Source organism: Aspergillus flavus, chromosome 2 (assembly GCF_009017415.1).
Source record: "Aspergillus flavus chromosome 2, complete sequence".
NCBI lineage: Eukaryota > Fungi > Ascomycota > Eurotiomycetes > Eurotiales > Aspergillaceae > Aspergillus > Aspergillus flavus.
In genome coordinates, this window is record NC_092409.1 from 5,513,385 (window position 1) to 5,528,590 (window position 15,206).

The following is a 15,206-nucleotide window of genomic DNA, read 5'->3' on the forward strand; positions in this document are numbered from 1 at the left end:
ACCAATCATTGTTGATTGACATCATCCATCCTGTCTTCCTGGCAGTTAAGGCACCAGTGAGGCATCATGCAGAAATGAGAGCATTTACGCATATAGGATGTCCGCTCAAAGAGTCAACGAACGGACGTTAGTGTCAAATTCCACCCTCACATATTGGATACATGTCCTCCTCAGTCTAAGCAGGAAAGGATATGGTGTATATCCGAACTTGAAGGACTGATCTACTCCGTACACGATATATATATCGCTATTGATACAACTATACTCAGAACCTGTACGGAGTATGGCATACACAAACCACATATTTGTAACTAAAATAAGTTAATGTGACATCCCTTTCCCTTTTCTTGGCTTGATTTGAAAGGAATTAAACTTCAGTCTCAAAGATCGACGTGGACCCTGAAAGTCGAGGCAAGGCTGTCGGGAACCGCTTTAGGAAATTCTTCCATTGTGTCTGATGGATCCTCTCCCGTAAGCTTAACCCTACTTGGAGGCCTGAAGAAGACAATTTGCTTACATTCAACATGGAGCCTCTCGTTGAGTCATGAAGACTCATTTCGAGTCCTCCTGCACGTAATATCAAAATCAGGCAGTAGGATTCTCACTTGGCATTTATTATAATTATTGACCTACGACACGTGAAGGGATGGAGAGCAATTTCTCGCCATTACACTTGCTATGATGGACCATTGGCTTGACGCCTCTTTCTTCGAGGCTGTCCTATGCCCAGCTGTCATCTTAGCCCTGAGCATCCCACATATTCGCCACGTCTTCAAACAGCTTTCAATTACAGATAGGCAAGGGTACAGTCTCGTAAGTGGCTATGAAGATGAAGATGGAATAGCAACGGATCAGTCGGAGAAAGGAACCTCGGATATTACGCAGAGGGTTATTCTATCTATCACGGCAGTTGTTGCAGTGTTGACTGCACTGTTGTCATCCCTGAATGCGACCGACCGTTATGGCTCACCACGAGAGATTGAACCATGGCTACAGTTCTTCGCTTGGGTACGATATACCCTACCATGTCCATATTCCCTTATTGACACTTCTAGGTCCTGCTGCTGGTTCAAGAATGTATTATCATCTCCCGGACTGTTCCCCAGGTGAGGTACGACCTAGGGATCTGGAGTGCCATTTCAGCTCTCCTGCTCAGCATCGCAGGGGTCTTTCTGGATGGGTTGTGGTCCAACCCGAATGCCCCAGGGTCGAGTATTTCCTTAGCTGCTGTCAAGTTCACTGCGGGAATCATTCTATCTTTCACCAACGTCTCATTTTCTCGTCGACCAGAAGTATATTTAGGGTGCAAGCCAGTCGATCGTCAACGCACCGTTTCCTTCCTCAGCAGATACACATTCTCGTGGCCAGTGCCGATTCTGTCGAAAGCCGCGCGGAACAAACAGCTCGAACCCGAAGATTTCCCTGCAATTGGCTATGGGGTGCGTACACAAACCTTGTATGGTCGTTGGATATCTTGCACTCACACCAAGATATGGAGGAAATTATTAAATATTCACCGGACAGCCTGGATTGCTCAAGTCGCCGTCCAAATGCTTACTGCTGTGGCACATTTCCTCCCTCAAGCCTTGTTGTTCCTTACCCTTCGCTTGCTGGAAGAGCGTGATGCTCACGCAGATAACCAGAAGCAATTGTGGATTACAACGGTCGGTCTCGGTGGATCCCTTTTTATATCATCTTGGCTGGAGTCATTGCTACAATGGGTGGTATCTATGGAGCTGGAACTGCCAATCCGAGAGCAGCTATCGGCAGCTATTTTCAGCAAGTCACTTAGGATAAAGGAGGTTGTGAATGTGAACTCACCTGACTGCGCTGAGAGCAAAACATCATCCGGAGAGTGCAGTGACGATGAAGATGAAGATGACGGCGAGGTTGGCCCACCAAAAACGAAACAATCCATGACAAACCTTCTAGGGGTGGATGCTGTGACAATTGCAACTTTTGTAAAATTCAGCCATACCCTCCTAGACGCCATTATTAAATTCATTCTTGCTATCGCCTTTCTTACAAACCTTCTGGGCTGGGTGCCGGTACTGTGGGCTTGCACGGTCCCAGCGATATTGAGCCCGGTGAATTATCTTCTGGCCCAACAATACAGCAAAGCAGAGGATGCGCTCATGGCAGCAAGTGATCGAAGAATGGCTGTCCTATCCGAGATGCTACAGGGCATTCGCCAGATTAAATATGATGCCCAAGAAGATCAATGGAACAGAAAAGTGCAGACTCTACGTTCCAATGAGATCAAGAAACAAGGTCAGGTTTTCCAGTTCGACCTCTCACTAATTGCCGTATGGTCTTGTGGTCCCATATGCATGAGCTTGATTGCACTAGCAACGTATTTCTTGGCCAACAAGAGTCTATCTCCCTCCGTTGCCTTCACGGCCCTCTCTATCTTTCAAAGCTTGTCAGCTACACTTTCCGATTTCCCAGAAACAATCAGTGACTTAATGAATGCCAAGGTGGCCGCCCGACGCATTGAGCAATACCTTGACTTACCGGAATACAACAACTGCCACAGCGACGGGGAGGCAATTGCCTTTTCACAGACAACGATCTCCTGGCCTTCTAACACTATGGATGAGGATAATAGTGATTTCAAGATGCGCAATATCAGTTTGCAATTCCCTCTTGGGGAGCTCACCGTGATTTCTGGTCCAGCAGGTGCTGGGAAGAGCTTACTGCTGTTGGCGACGATCGGCGAGGCAGATCTGCTTGAAGGCCAGATCTTCTTTCCACAGAGACAATCGCCACTTGCCTATAATGGGCCAAGCAACGAATGGACCATCGATACATCAATTGCGTTTGTCCCGCAGAATCCTTGGATCGAGAATGGGACCGTTCGAGAGAATATTCTGTTCGGCCTCCCACTGAATCCGGAACGATATCGCGATGTTTTGCACGCATGTTGTCTCGAAGATGACTTGAATTCTATGCAAGATGGTGACCAAACTGATCTTGGAGCTAATGGCGTCAACCTAAGCGGCGGCCAGAAATGGCGTGTTGCTCTAGCTAGAGCTCTTTACAGTCCTGCTGGAGTTCTTGTCCTTGACGATATTTTCAGTGCAGTGGATGCTCGCGTCGGCCACCATCTTTTCGAAAAAGCTTTAACAGGAAGCTTAGCAGAAGGAAGAACGCGAATCGTGGCTACGCATCATACTGCTCTATGTTGGAGTGAGATGAAGTATTACGTAGTACTCGAGAATGGGCGTGTTTCTTTTGCTGGCAAGCCTGAGAATTACTGCCCTGACTTATGTCCTAGCAACGCCGGCTCTATCCAACGTATCGGCAATGCTGACTCTGCTGCGCAGCAGGGTCATATACTAGCCCCTGTATCCAATAGTCTGACCGCGCCGCAGCAGAATCCATCCGAAGAGGATGTCAAGGGCAAGGCTTTCTACGAGGCCGAGACACGAGCGACAGGCGCCGTGAAGCTGTCAATTTATAGCATATATATGCAAGCTTGCGGTGGCTACCTGTATTGGATTCCAATTGCGCTAAGTTTTGGCTTTACGCTTGTGGCGGAATTGGCAATACCATATTGGGTGTCAGTTTGGACAAGAGATCTTGCAAACACACAGCCTGATATCGAAGTGAACATTCAGTCGGTCTCGGACGGTCTTTCTGCGCGTTCAGATCCACAGCCCGCTGATAACCGTCTCTGGCTTTACCTAGGCGTGTACATCGGTCTTTTCCTTATGTCGATACTGACTGAAATTGTTCGCTACCAGCTCGTCTTTATGGCATCAATTCGAGGGTCGCTTGCTATTTTCGAAAAGTTTTTGCTCAGAGTCTTACACGCCCCTCTAAGCTTTTTGGACACAACGCCCGTGGGTCAGATCCTCAACCGCTTTAGTGCCGACTTCAGCACGCTAGATTCTGATCTGGCACTGGACCTGCCCAATATGCTCCACGGTGTTTTAATGCTTCTTAGTGTTATCATTGCAGCCCTGTTTATTTCGCCGCTTATGGTGGGCTTTGGATTCATCTCGCTCTTTCTGTCTTGGTATATCGCCTCGCTGTATGTCACAGCGGCCAGAGACGCTAAAAGGATAGAGAGCAATGCCAGGTCTCCTATTTTCGAGCAGTTCGGATCGATCATTGACGGTCTAGTCACGATCAGAGCTTTTGATAAGGTTGGTCAATATATGTATCGCATGTACAATGCGATGGATGCGCATTGCCAGGCTCTCTGGCATTTGCGTCTCTTCAACTGTTGGATGATGTTCCGGCTGAACATGATCGGAGCTTTGGTTAGTTTGTCCCAAATCTCTAGCTGCACCGTACATGTTGAGTACTGACATGCATTCCTTGATCTAGTATGTAACTATGACAGCAGCGCTGATCGCAACCATTAGAGGCGTCGATGCGTCCGTGGCAGGGTTTGCTCTCAGTTTCGCTTTACAAATGTCTGAGGTCGTCGCTTGGGTGCTGTCGGAGTACGCCGAGATCGAGCTGGACTTCAATGCCGTTGAACGCATCGTAGAATACACGCAGATCGAAACTGAGCATCAAGATGGCATGGATGCTCCAGCCGAATGGCCCACGAAAGGCGAGATTGAGGCAAATGACCTCGTCGTTGGCTACGCACCAGAATTACCACCGGTTCTACGGGGGTTGAGCTTCCTAATAAAATCTAACGAGCACGTCGGCATCGTCGGACGTACTGGTTCTGGCAAATCGTCATTGACACTCGCGCTTCTGCGCTTCCTCGAGGCACGGTCCGGATCTTTACACATTGATGGAATGGATATCTCTAGACTGAGACTCAGCGCCCTCCGCTCGAAGATAGCAATTATCCCACAGGACCCGGTGATCTTCTCGGGGACCCTCCGATCGGTCCTCGATCCGTTTGATCAGTACACAGACTCTGAGCTCCTTGCCGCTTTAGCGAAAGTCCATCTCAGACCCTCTATGGACGATGAAGAGAACTCAGAGCTTGAAGGAACAGATGAAGATTGTAACAATGCCGCCTTATCTCTTTCCTCGCCAATCTCCGAGCGAGGCAAGAACTTGTCCCAGGGCCAACGTCAATTAGTGTGTCTAGCTCAGGCCTTGCTATCCCGCCCGAAGATCCTCATAATGGACGAAGCGACCTCTTCCATTGATATGAGCACGGATGCGCTGATCCAGCAGACTATTCGTCAAGAATTCCGTGACTCTACTCTCATGGTCATTGCCCACCGACTGTCCACTGTCGTGGACTTTGATCGGATCATGGTCTTGGGAGAGGGGAGGATAGCCGAGTTTGATACACCGGCTGCTTTACTGAGAAATGAAGGGGGCCCGTTCTGGACCTTGGTCGACAAGAGCGGGGAGAGGGATTCTTTGCGTCGCAGCATTCTACAAGGTGAGAGGCAAGCATAGTTTGATTTTAGCGAGCTGGTTTTGCATCTGCCGAATAACTTTGTACTCATGTTGTATGGTGGAATATTCATATTCTTGTTCCATTTAGGTTGGAATGCTTTCAACAGCGATAGAGTATACGGAGTATCATGGAGCCTAATAAAAGCGATTATTTTTTCGACGTTCGTAACAATCTAGACCTGAATTCGGAGCGATCAGTGAGGTGGCTGGTCTGCCGTAGGTATTGGTACCCACGGGGTAAGTACCCAGTGGGTAGACTAATATGTTAACCATGATGTACCATGTGTCAAAGAGGAATAGTTGACGATCATTAAAGTGCAGATGTTCTGAGTCATGTCATATTCAGGAGGCGATATTCAAACCGATCGACATGGATGATGCTGCATTTGGCCCGCTAGATGCCGCGGCTGTAAACAGAAATGCAGTGGCTGACGGGGCAGGTCCAGTCAGAAGAGATGGAAATGCCGATGGGCGGAAGGAAAGGTGTTGCAGCATTAGCCGGTACGAGCGAACTAATGAAGATCATGCGGCTGGTAATGAATAAGTATGGTATAAGTGTTGTATGTGATTCATTAATTACGGTCGGAGGAGATCGGAAAGCAGAGAAAGTATGGATGTGAACTTGTCATATCATTTGAATCGCTGGTTCCAGGCCTAAATGAGGTCAGATGCGCAGTGACGTATTTTTGGAAATTTCCACATTTTCCCCTTGGGCCTTTTTTTCGTTTTTTTCCTTCCGTTCCGCCTTTGAGTAACACTAGAACTGGACTTTTCTAGAAACGCACCATTTTTAATACTTAACATCGAAATAATACATAAAAGATAGATGAATAGAAATTATTAAAAAAAATATAAAATTTTACTTGAGATGAAAGCAATACCATAGAATAATTTTCCTAAACCGTCCAAGAGTGCTCGTGCGTCGTGTAGATCACGCGAGTCTATACCCTGTGGGAGGCCCTCGGGAGTCTCTTGAGCTTTTCATCCAATCCAACCCTTTTTTTCTTCGCTTTTTCCCTTCACTTCCGGCTTATCATCGCTAACACCTGCTCCCCTCTCCACCACTCCTCTCCGACCTCGCCTCTCTCTCCTCCTCTCCCTCTCTCCCCTTTTTCCCCATGTTATCGATTACCTTTTAATTTTTCTTGTATATTTCCTTCCCCCTTGGACGCCGTGGGTCTTCCTGAGTCAACCCATCCTTTCTCAATGATCGGATATGGCGTTCAACTTCAACTGGTCGCCGCTGATGGCGGACGCGAGTTTCTATACTCGCGCTCAAGATCTCTTAACTGCCGCTCTGAATAAATCGCCGAAACCTCCGATTATCGTCGACGATATCATCGTAACCGAGCTCAACCTGGGTTCCATCCCGCCAGATCTGGAAATATTAGAGATTGGTGATTTGGCGGAGGATCGATTTCGAGGCATCTTTAAGATGTCCTACACTGGAGATGCCTTCTTGACTCTGAAAACGCGCGTTCAGGCGAACCCTCTCAATACCTATCTTCTCACACGACCCTCTTTTGCGTCGCCGCTACCCTTGGCTGCAGCGTAAGTAATGCTTCTGTCGCACTCCTTGGCCGATGTCGCTCACCAGTCGTGCTTGATATTCTAGAACTCCACTCACAATTCCCCTTCAAATTACACTATCCGATTTCAAGTTGTCCGGCTTTGTGATTCTCGTCTTCTCAAAACAGAAAGGAATTACCGTGGTTTTCCGAAATGATCCGCTTGAATCTCTTAAAGTCTCGTCTACGTTCGACTCGATCCCGTTCGTCCGCGACTTCTTGCAGAGGGAAATCGAGGCTCAACTGCGTATCTTGTTCATGGACGAACTGCCCGCTATCATTCATCGACTATCCCTGCGACTGTGGGTTCCTGAGTACCGGGCAGGTGAGGATATACAAACTCAGCCGGAACAGACGGCGGGTGAGGGTCCTGGTCAAGACCCGTTGGCAAGTCCTCCTCAGGACCCAGTAGATTCCTTGGGCAACGCTTTGGATGAATCGGAAATCGCGTCGCTCTCCTTGGATTCCTCCGTCGAAGCGCATTCCTTGTTCTCACAGAAGAACCTCCTCCGACTGGGTGCACTGACCGATTCTCAGCGAACGCTATCTCTTTTTACTCCTTCCATTCAGGAAGTAGTTTATCGGGCGTGGACCTCGCCTTCTGAACAAGGTGACGCGAATGGCATTTCTACAGCTCCGTTGAGCCCCATGCTCTCCAGGACCCATTCTCAGGTTGGCAGCATGTCTTCCTTCCAGGATAGCGCCAGCATCGTGTCGTCCCAGAGTCGATCTTCAGCTTCGACACATACATTTAGTGGGTACGGTTTGAATCTGGGAGCAGGTCGTCATTCGAAAGCACATTCAAGGAAGCGAAAGAAGCGCGTGGTGGATCTACGACGTCCGAAGACTACGAGTGATACGGCGAGTGTGAGTGACGAAAGCGCATACACAGAAACGGCTAGCAACCCGTCCGTATGCTCGGCACCCCTGCCCGTGGTCAATGAGCAGCCCGACCCCATCACGCCACCCTTGTCTCCGGAAAGCGATTTCCGCCTTCCTGCAATTCCCGAGCGGCGTCGTGCCAGTCTCTCGCGGCCAGTACCTCGTCGCGATATCGCTACAGAGATGCTCCGTGAAACTGGAGGACCCTCTGCTGAGCCTCCGCGACACCGCCCTCAACCCGCCGATGTAGATGCAACTCCCCGAGGCAGTCTCCGCGCGCATATTACCGCCCAACATGACAATGAGAAACAGGAAACTGGTCCCTCACGCCAGCTGCCTTCGACTATCCTCCCATTTACCGATGAGAAATCCAGCTCCAGTACCGTTGACCAAGCTCTGGTTGAGCGATTAGCAGGGGAAATTGCTCGTCGCATGCGGGACGAGAAACTGATGCCCACCAGCTCTTGTGGTGGTGCCTTCTGGGGCCGTCCTGACCATGAGGAATACCCCCCGCCAGCCTATGGTCAGTGAACCATATACACTGAAATGCTTCTTGATTGCATTCAAGAGCTCCTCACATTCATTCCACTTTCCTTTGTTCCCCAGCGAGTCTGGCGATACTAATGACTGATACGACATAACTTTTAATTTGGCAGCCTGCCTTGTACTTTTTGTGTTCTTTCTTATATATTGTTTCTGCTGTACTCTCTTTGGAGCGAGTTTAGATAGTTTGTTTGTACCAAAAGTGCTGGCGTTTTTGTTATTGTGAGAGTTTCCTTTCTGCTTGTCTGTGCAGGATACCACTTCGCTCTTTCTGTATTGTATTCTATATGTGGGTTTGGATCGGATCTGGGTATGGATTGGGAAGTGGATCAAAAGAGTTACCTGGTTTTTGTTTCTTGATTTTCTTTGCCTCGAGTATACTGCGTCTGCACAGAATGTTTTCCATTGGCTCGGCAGTTTGATTGAATGCGAATTTGCACCCGAAGATTGAGCTCATTACCTGATCCGTAAAAGTAGACTAGGCTGGATTGGGAACGCCGTTGGCCTTATCTCTCAGGTTTTGCGGGCGGAAATTACTATGTCAAAATGCCCAGAGTTCGGCTCCACAGACTAAGTGAACTTTCGCCCCAATCGCTTTTGCGACGAACGTCAATTCGAGCCGACAACCTTCCCGTTCCCTCTCTTCCTCCTTCTCCGCCACGTCGCCATCTTTCTTGACAGCTCCGAACCCCGCCAGTGCTCACTCTTCTCCCTTCCACATCATGGCGGGCATGTTCAAGAACATGTTTGGCGGCTCCCAGCCATCGGGGTCAGCAAAGGTTGAGGATGGTAAGTCTAGGTGTAATCGAATCGGGTTGGGGTTGGGGTTGGACAGTTGACTGACCGTGGTCCTCATGACAATCAGACTTTGCGGACTTTGTGAAAGCACCTGAGCCTTCTCCGGCCTCCATCATCGCAGCTGTGTCCTCTGGTGTTCCTGCGTCGAGTACCCCGGGTGTCAGCGCTGTTCCGTATACGAAATGGTACCGAGTCTGGGAGCGGACGTCCCCCAAAGACTTCCTCCAGGAGGCAATGGTCATGCCATTCATCCTTCTGATTGTAGTCTTCCACCTCTGGGGCACGCGGAAGAACCGTCGCAAGGCTCGGGAATGGGCCCAAGCCCATGCACCCTCTCTCCAGAATGAGTTCGCGGTGGTCGGTTTCAATGGCATCCAAAGGTCCGAGGATGAGGCCGCCGCGGTGCTGTCCTCCCCTGATTCGATCATCAAGGAGAAGTCTCCTCAGGAATTCGTTTCCTACGCCACTGGTCGCCAAAACGTGGCCTTTGTTGACGTCTCCATCAAGTTGCCCAAGCGTTACAACCCTATTACGTACTGGATGGACGTTGTTTTTGGATTCTTGTTCGAGAGCTGGACTAGCCCCACGGAGACCTACGAGGCTATTGCGTACACTTTTGATGGCAAGGAGAAGGATGTCGTCCCGGTCCCGGCTAAGGATACCTCTTCTCTCAAGGTGAACAACTCGACCTACGATGGATTTATCTGGGCCATTGTGCACAAGAACCACATGCGTCAGTTCCGTCAGGACCGCTACGATGCTTCTATGACTTTTACCAAGGAGAACCCGAAGCTCCCACCTTGGGTGACCGTCATGACGGAAAGTGCCGAGATCACCGAGACGCTGCTCACCCCGGAATTGATCCAGGCTGTTGAGAAGGCCGGCGACAATTTCAAGTATCTCATTGTCACAGACCAGCCTGTCGATAAGCCTCTGAAGTGAGTTTCTTGAACGAACATGCTTGCGATTTGTCTAACCTCTTTCAATAGGATCGAGGAGACCGTCCCTCGCAAACGTGTCCATATCTGCTTGTCCCTTCCCTCATCCACTTCCGGCTACACTTCTTCCATCCCGCTATTCAATCAATTCCTTCGTTTCGCTGACAGGCTCGTCGCCGTGGCTCACTTCCGCGCCGAGGTGATGCGTAAGGTCCGCCACGCGCGTGAGGAAGAGATCAAGAAGCTCCGTCGTGCGGACGAGGAGGAGAAGGCCGAGGAACGCAAGCTGGCAGCTGAAAAGATCAAGAAGGAGGAGCGGGAGCGCATTCTGCGTGGCATGAACGCTGAGGAGCAGCGGAAGTTCCTTGAGCGTGAGCGTGAGCGGGGCCAGAAGCGCTCCATGAAGAAGTATACCAAGAGGTAATCTTTGGCGGCGAGAGATTGGAAAGGAGATGGAACAATTGGAGAAAAGTGATTGATTGGATCTCCGTTGCTATAGTTTCATAACTTCGTGTACCATGTATTCGTACTTAATTCTTATGAGGTGCTGAGAGATGAAGGAAATTGGACGTTAATAGCTATAGTGTGATGATATAATCTTGGATTGATACCATTTTCCGAGTTCTCCATCTACAGGATGACAGCGCCCCGTGTGCTGATCCCCAACCTTTAGCATTGAGCACAGGGATGAGGCCAGGCCCCATCTCAAATTAATCAAAGTAAAAGGGATACTGCTTGCAAGCCGCCACACAGACTCCGGCTATCGTTCCCTGGACAATCTCGGTCTCCAGCGTAACTGGGGCTCCTTTTGTTTCGTCTATCAGGTGGTTTCTTCGACAACAAGCAATTGCTTTACATCATATACCCTCCTTGCGACGTCCCCCTGCTGACTCGAGTGTCTAAGAATAGTCTTTAGGTACCTTTGTGGCAGTGGCAACCATGAGGATGTGCCCCTTCCACGTTGGGTTTCAATAGCGTGCTGTTATACTTTGGCAATGGGAGATAACCCATGCAACAGTCTATGACGGCCAGCACATACTCGTCTATCCCCTCCTTGGGTATTGCGGGATCTGAGAGTCGCCAACTAGGTCATTTCTTTCTTTGTTTTCTATAAATACGTATACCCTCGTAGCCAATGGGTTGTCGAAATCTGGGCGTCGGGTCAAAGCGAGTATCCAACGACAGGGATATTAGGGCTATATAAACAAGGGTCGAGTCACTCTTCTGGCTGTTGTTCCAGCCACCCAACCCTCCTTGCATAAAATATACGTACCGGAAGATTATGACTACCTACAGCTGCCGATCGATATGAAAGCTCATTTCCGAATCTTGGCCAATGAGGCGGTTGCCTGGTGCATCTAGAGCTATCATGTGAAGTCAATGCTCACCCTATATCAGGTCGACTCCCTCTAGAGAGATAAGTACTGGGATGTACCTACTTGCTTCTACGAGCTGGTTCATTTTATAGAAATGTGTAACCTCGTCTAGAGCGCTACCAGGATATTCACAGTTATTGTTCTTGGTGGATATCATGAGTCTTTGCTTGATCCCAGATGAAGTAGACTATTTAAGCAGCATCGCCTGACTACTTTCCTGCCTCTTCTTGCACAACAATCATTTGCCTTTGCTTCGTATATATCTTTTCTCTCTCGCCTTCGCTGTCTATTTTGCACAATTGTTCCCGAGCATCGCAGTGATCACTCTCACTATACGCTCCATTGATACCGCGTCAGACTTACGCACATATATACAAGATGTATACATTCTTCACTCTTTCACTTCTTATGACTCTTACTCCCCATGTCTTGTCCGCACCATTGAACAACGCCATCACCACCGTCCCTACCGGCCAGATCATCAGGAGCTGCACCACCCCGAACACCGTTGCCCTGACCTTCGACGACGGTCCCTCGGGCTACACGCCGCAACTGCTCGACCTGCTGAACGAGTACGGAGCCAAGGCCACCTTCTTCATGATCGGTGAAGGCAGCCAGGAATATCCCGATACGATCAGGCGCATGAGGAGCGAAGGCCACCAGGTCGGATCACACACGTACGTACCCCCACTGACGCGCCCAGGCTTTTGTTCCGAAGAGAACTGACCCCTGCAGATTGGAGCATGCCAGTCTCCCATCCCTGAGCTACGAGCAAATCGTGCAACAGATGACGAAGCTCGAGGGGATTCTGCAGTCTGCCATGGGAGATATTCCCACTTACATGCGGCCTCCGTATTTTGAAGTCAACGAACAGGTCCTTGCGGCTATGAATGAACTGGGCTACAAGGTTATCCAGTCTAGTATTGATACTAAGGATTACGAGAATAATGATGTCTCGCGGATTGACATTAGTTATGAGAAATTCGTTAATGAGTTGAATGCCGGTGGTAGCATCGTGCTGGCTCATGATATCCATGAGCAGACGGTGGTTAGTCTCGCTCGGCGGATGATGGAGGAGATTAAGGCGAGAGGTTTTAAGAGTATGTTTTTCCTTTTTTCCCTGGTGTAAAGGATAGAAAGCTAACGGGACACAGTGACTACCGTCGGAGAATGCCTCGGTGAGGCCGAAGCGGAGTGGTACCGTAAAGGCCGTTAGGGCTTGACATGTATAGTTTGAAATTTGGATATCCCATGTTCTTTTGCCGATATAGCGTATAGCGGTGTTTCTTAGTTTCTTTCAGACTAGCCTCGAAAATCCAATAAATATCATCAAATATATGAATCAAGTCCCCTTGTCTATAGTATAGTCGTACGTAAAATCTGAGCTAAGAAACAGCAATTCCAAACTTAGCCCAAAATCAAAGAACAGCCAAGAAAGCCCAGACACTTGTAGAAATACTCTCACAGTTCGTATCTACGATAGCGGGTTACACCAGGTGCAGAACCATGGATGATAGCAGTTCGTACTATATACTCCGTCCAGAGTCTGACTCTTGCCTTCTTCCATTTTCCCGATCTCGGTCCGGCCCGAACTCAAGTTATTCAACAAGATTTAATTCAAATCCGTCCTGACTTCACCGACACGTCACTAGTTATGCGCCTCTTGTCACTGTAACCTTTATCTACGAAGGGTATTTTCTTCCGTCCTGGGTTTTTGAAACGGGACCGGAGATTTTAATATCGGGAAGTGGGGATTTGGTATCTAGTACCTACTGCTAGTACCTATCAGAGAGTCAAGACTGTAAGTCATCACTGGACCTCAAAAGAAGACCTAGAATACAAGAAAATTAACAGTTAACCATAGACCCAGAGCCAAGGAACCAGATTCACTTAAACAAAGAAAGATACATGCCGTCAAGTCATTGTGACTGTGACTGTGACTGGCAAGTCAACGTCAGATAGTCAAGCAGAGATTTATATCAAGGTCACACAACATAAGCATAGGGGTACATAATATAAGGCCCAACCGCGGGAGCGACATCTACCCAATTCAGGTACCTTTCTCCATACCCAATGAATTGAAATAGGGTTACTCACCGTTTGTTCTGTAGGAGTTCATACTTGGGGGAGATACTTGATCGGGTCAATCAACCAGATCAACCAGGTCAAATCAAGTTAAATCGAATCTCTTCAAATCAATCAAGGAAAGAAAAAAGAAGGAAGAAGAAAAGAGAGAATGTCCCTAAAAACCCGCCTCTCACACTTCATTCATTCAATACGAGACCTCTTCAAGGACTGTGCGCTGTATCTACCGGCTAAGGATAGTTGGAGCGAGGAGTATAATTTTCCGTCGGCGCCTATGGCGGGTGCGGGGAGGAGACGGTAATTCTTATTATAATTTTTCTTTTAAATATTTTCTTAAGTCTTGCTTTAAGTATTGTTAGGGTGGATGATAATTGTTTGTGTTGTTAGTATAGCCGTTGGGTATGTTATAATATACGTGTTATGTGTGTATGTGTGTTTGTGTCCTTGCGTGTAGATTGTTGGGTCTGTGCTCATTTATATTTGTGTCTTTTTATCGTTATGTGGTGTCTGTGTATGTATGTAGTTATATTATGTAGATATATTATCCCATGATAAGCACAGAGTAAGTCAACGCCACTCAGCCATGGCTATAGTTTAAATCAAACTGGAATGAAAGTTCTAGATTCGGACCATTTTTATTGTATTCTTTAGGTTATAGATTCCTGATATATGGTTAAGCATTGATCATTAATCATTCTGAAACATGGTTCAGTGGAAGGATCATCTATCTAATCTGATCTTAATCTAATCTCGGTTTATGTGGATTCTGTGTTGACGCTTTTGTAGAAAGAAGGTTGGGTTCGGTTTTGTCTTTGGGTACCCTACTGGGTCTGTGGACTTATGATATTATTGAGTTTGTATATCCAGAAGACGGAGAGGGTGATGTGGCGATGGGACTGTGGATTTATGTATGTATACTCGGGTAGAAATAGAATACACTTGAGTACTCATTAACACCTTATCCAAAGTATCACTCATCTCTAGTAAAGAGTAGTTGGTCTACTTATGAGAATGATTGGAAACCCAATCAGATCACAACTCACCACATCGTCGGAGATCCGTCCATATTATACAGATACAACAAATTCAATAGTATCAACCAAACCAAGAACAAAGAACAAAGCACAAGCTTCCCAAGCAAACCCAAGTATTGCACTCCCGACCTGGACACGTAGTACTAGCGAGATTGAAATCGACAAGCTTCTGTATTTCTCGTGGGATGGTTGCACGGCTTTTGGTTGGGTGTCATAAGTTAGTCTATATCGAGACCGAACTGGGATCGGGCTTGCTGGATGGTGTAGAAAAAGGGTTACTTCTGAATTCATAATTTAAGGAAAGGAAGAGATATATATTTCTATGAGATATTGTATCGGTTGACTGTTGGGGACTCGAGGAGGCCTAGTGTGGCTGTTGTATATTCTGTTTTTCGTGGGTCAGATATTAGGCTTATATTGTTGATTGACACTGTATTTGTCATTTAGTCTGGGATTTAAGGGAGTTTGGGAGTGATATAAGAAAGACCATTGTTCTTTTTTTTTTTTTTTTTTTTTTTTTTTTTTTTTTTGATGGATTTATATAGTTTTTGATGGTGAACGAACATCGGTATAGAGTGTTTCTAACTGTGGATACAGATG

General features: G+C 47.7%; 4 protein-coding genes across 4 annotated transcripts; all 4 read left to right on the forward strand.

The window, feature by feature from the left end:
* Nucleotides 1–80: 80 nt before the first annotated feature.
* On the forward strand, nucleotides 81–5,592 carry F9C07_1344081 (P-loop containing nucleoside triphosphate hydrolase protein). The gene is made up of 4 exons (XM_041290325.2): nucleotides 81–471; nucleotides 543–1,008; nucleotides 1,056–4,268; nucleotides 4,336–5,592. Exons 2-4 carry the CDS (start codon nucleotides 679–681, stop codon nucleotides 5,380–5,382), a joined length of 4,590 nt encoding a protein of 1,529 aa, XP_041143586.1. The 5' UTR covers nucleotides 81–471; nucleotides 543–678; the 3' UTR covers nucleotides 5,383–5,592.
* Nucleotides 5,593–6,598: 1,006 nt separating this feature from the next.
* On the forward strand, nucleotides 6,599–8,363 carry F9C07_1967 (mitochondrial distribution and morphology protein 34; the record flags this gene model as incomplete). Its single annotated transcript, XM_041290326.1, has 2 exons — nucleotides 6,599–6,933; nucleotides 6,998–8,363. The coding sequence occupies 2 exons, from the start codon at nucleotides 6,599–6,601 to the stop codon at nucleotides 8,361–8,363; spliced, it is 1,701 nt and encodes a 566-aa protein (XP_041143587.1).
* A 743-nt stretch (nucleotides 8,364–9,106) lies between these two features.
* Nucleotides 9,107–10,731, forward strand: F9C07_1966 (uncharacterized protein; the record flags this gene model as incomplete). The annotated part of the gene is made up of 3 exons (XM_041290327.2): nucleotides 9,107–9,164; nucleotides 9,241–10,111; nucleotides 10,163–10,731. The coding sequence occupies 3 exons, from the start codon at nucleotides 9,107–9,109 to the stop codon at nucleotides 10,533–10,535; spliced, it is 1,302 nt and encodes a 433-aa protein (XP_041143588.2). The 3' UTR covers nucleotides 10,536–10,731.
* An 869-nt stretch (nucleotides 10,732–11,600) lies between these two features.
* F9C07_1965 (putative xylanase/chitin deacetylase) lies at nucleotides 11,601–12,703 on the forward strand (the record flags this gene model as incomplete). The annotated part of the gene is made up of 3 exons (XM_041284995.2): nucleotides 11,601–12,164; nucleotides 12,223–12,587; nucleotides 12,642–12,703. Exons 1-3 carry the CDS (start codon nucleotides 11,866–11,868, stop codon nucleotides 12,701–12,703), a joined length of 726 nt encoding a protein of 241 aa, XP_041143589.1. The 5' UTR covers nucleotides 11,601–11,865.
* Nucleotides 12,704–15,206: the final 2,503 nt, after the last annotated feature.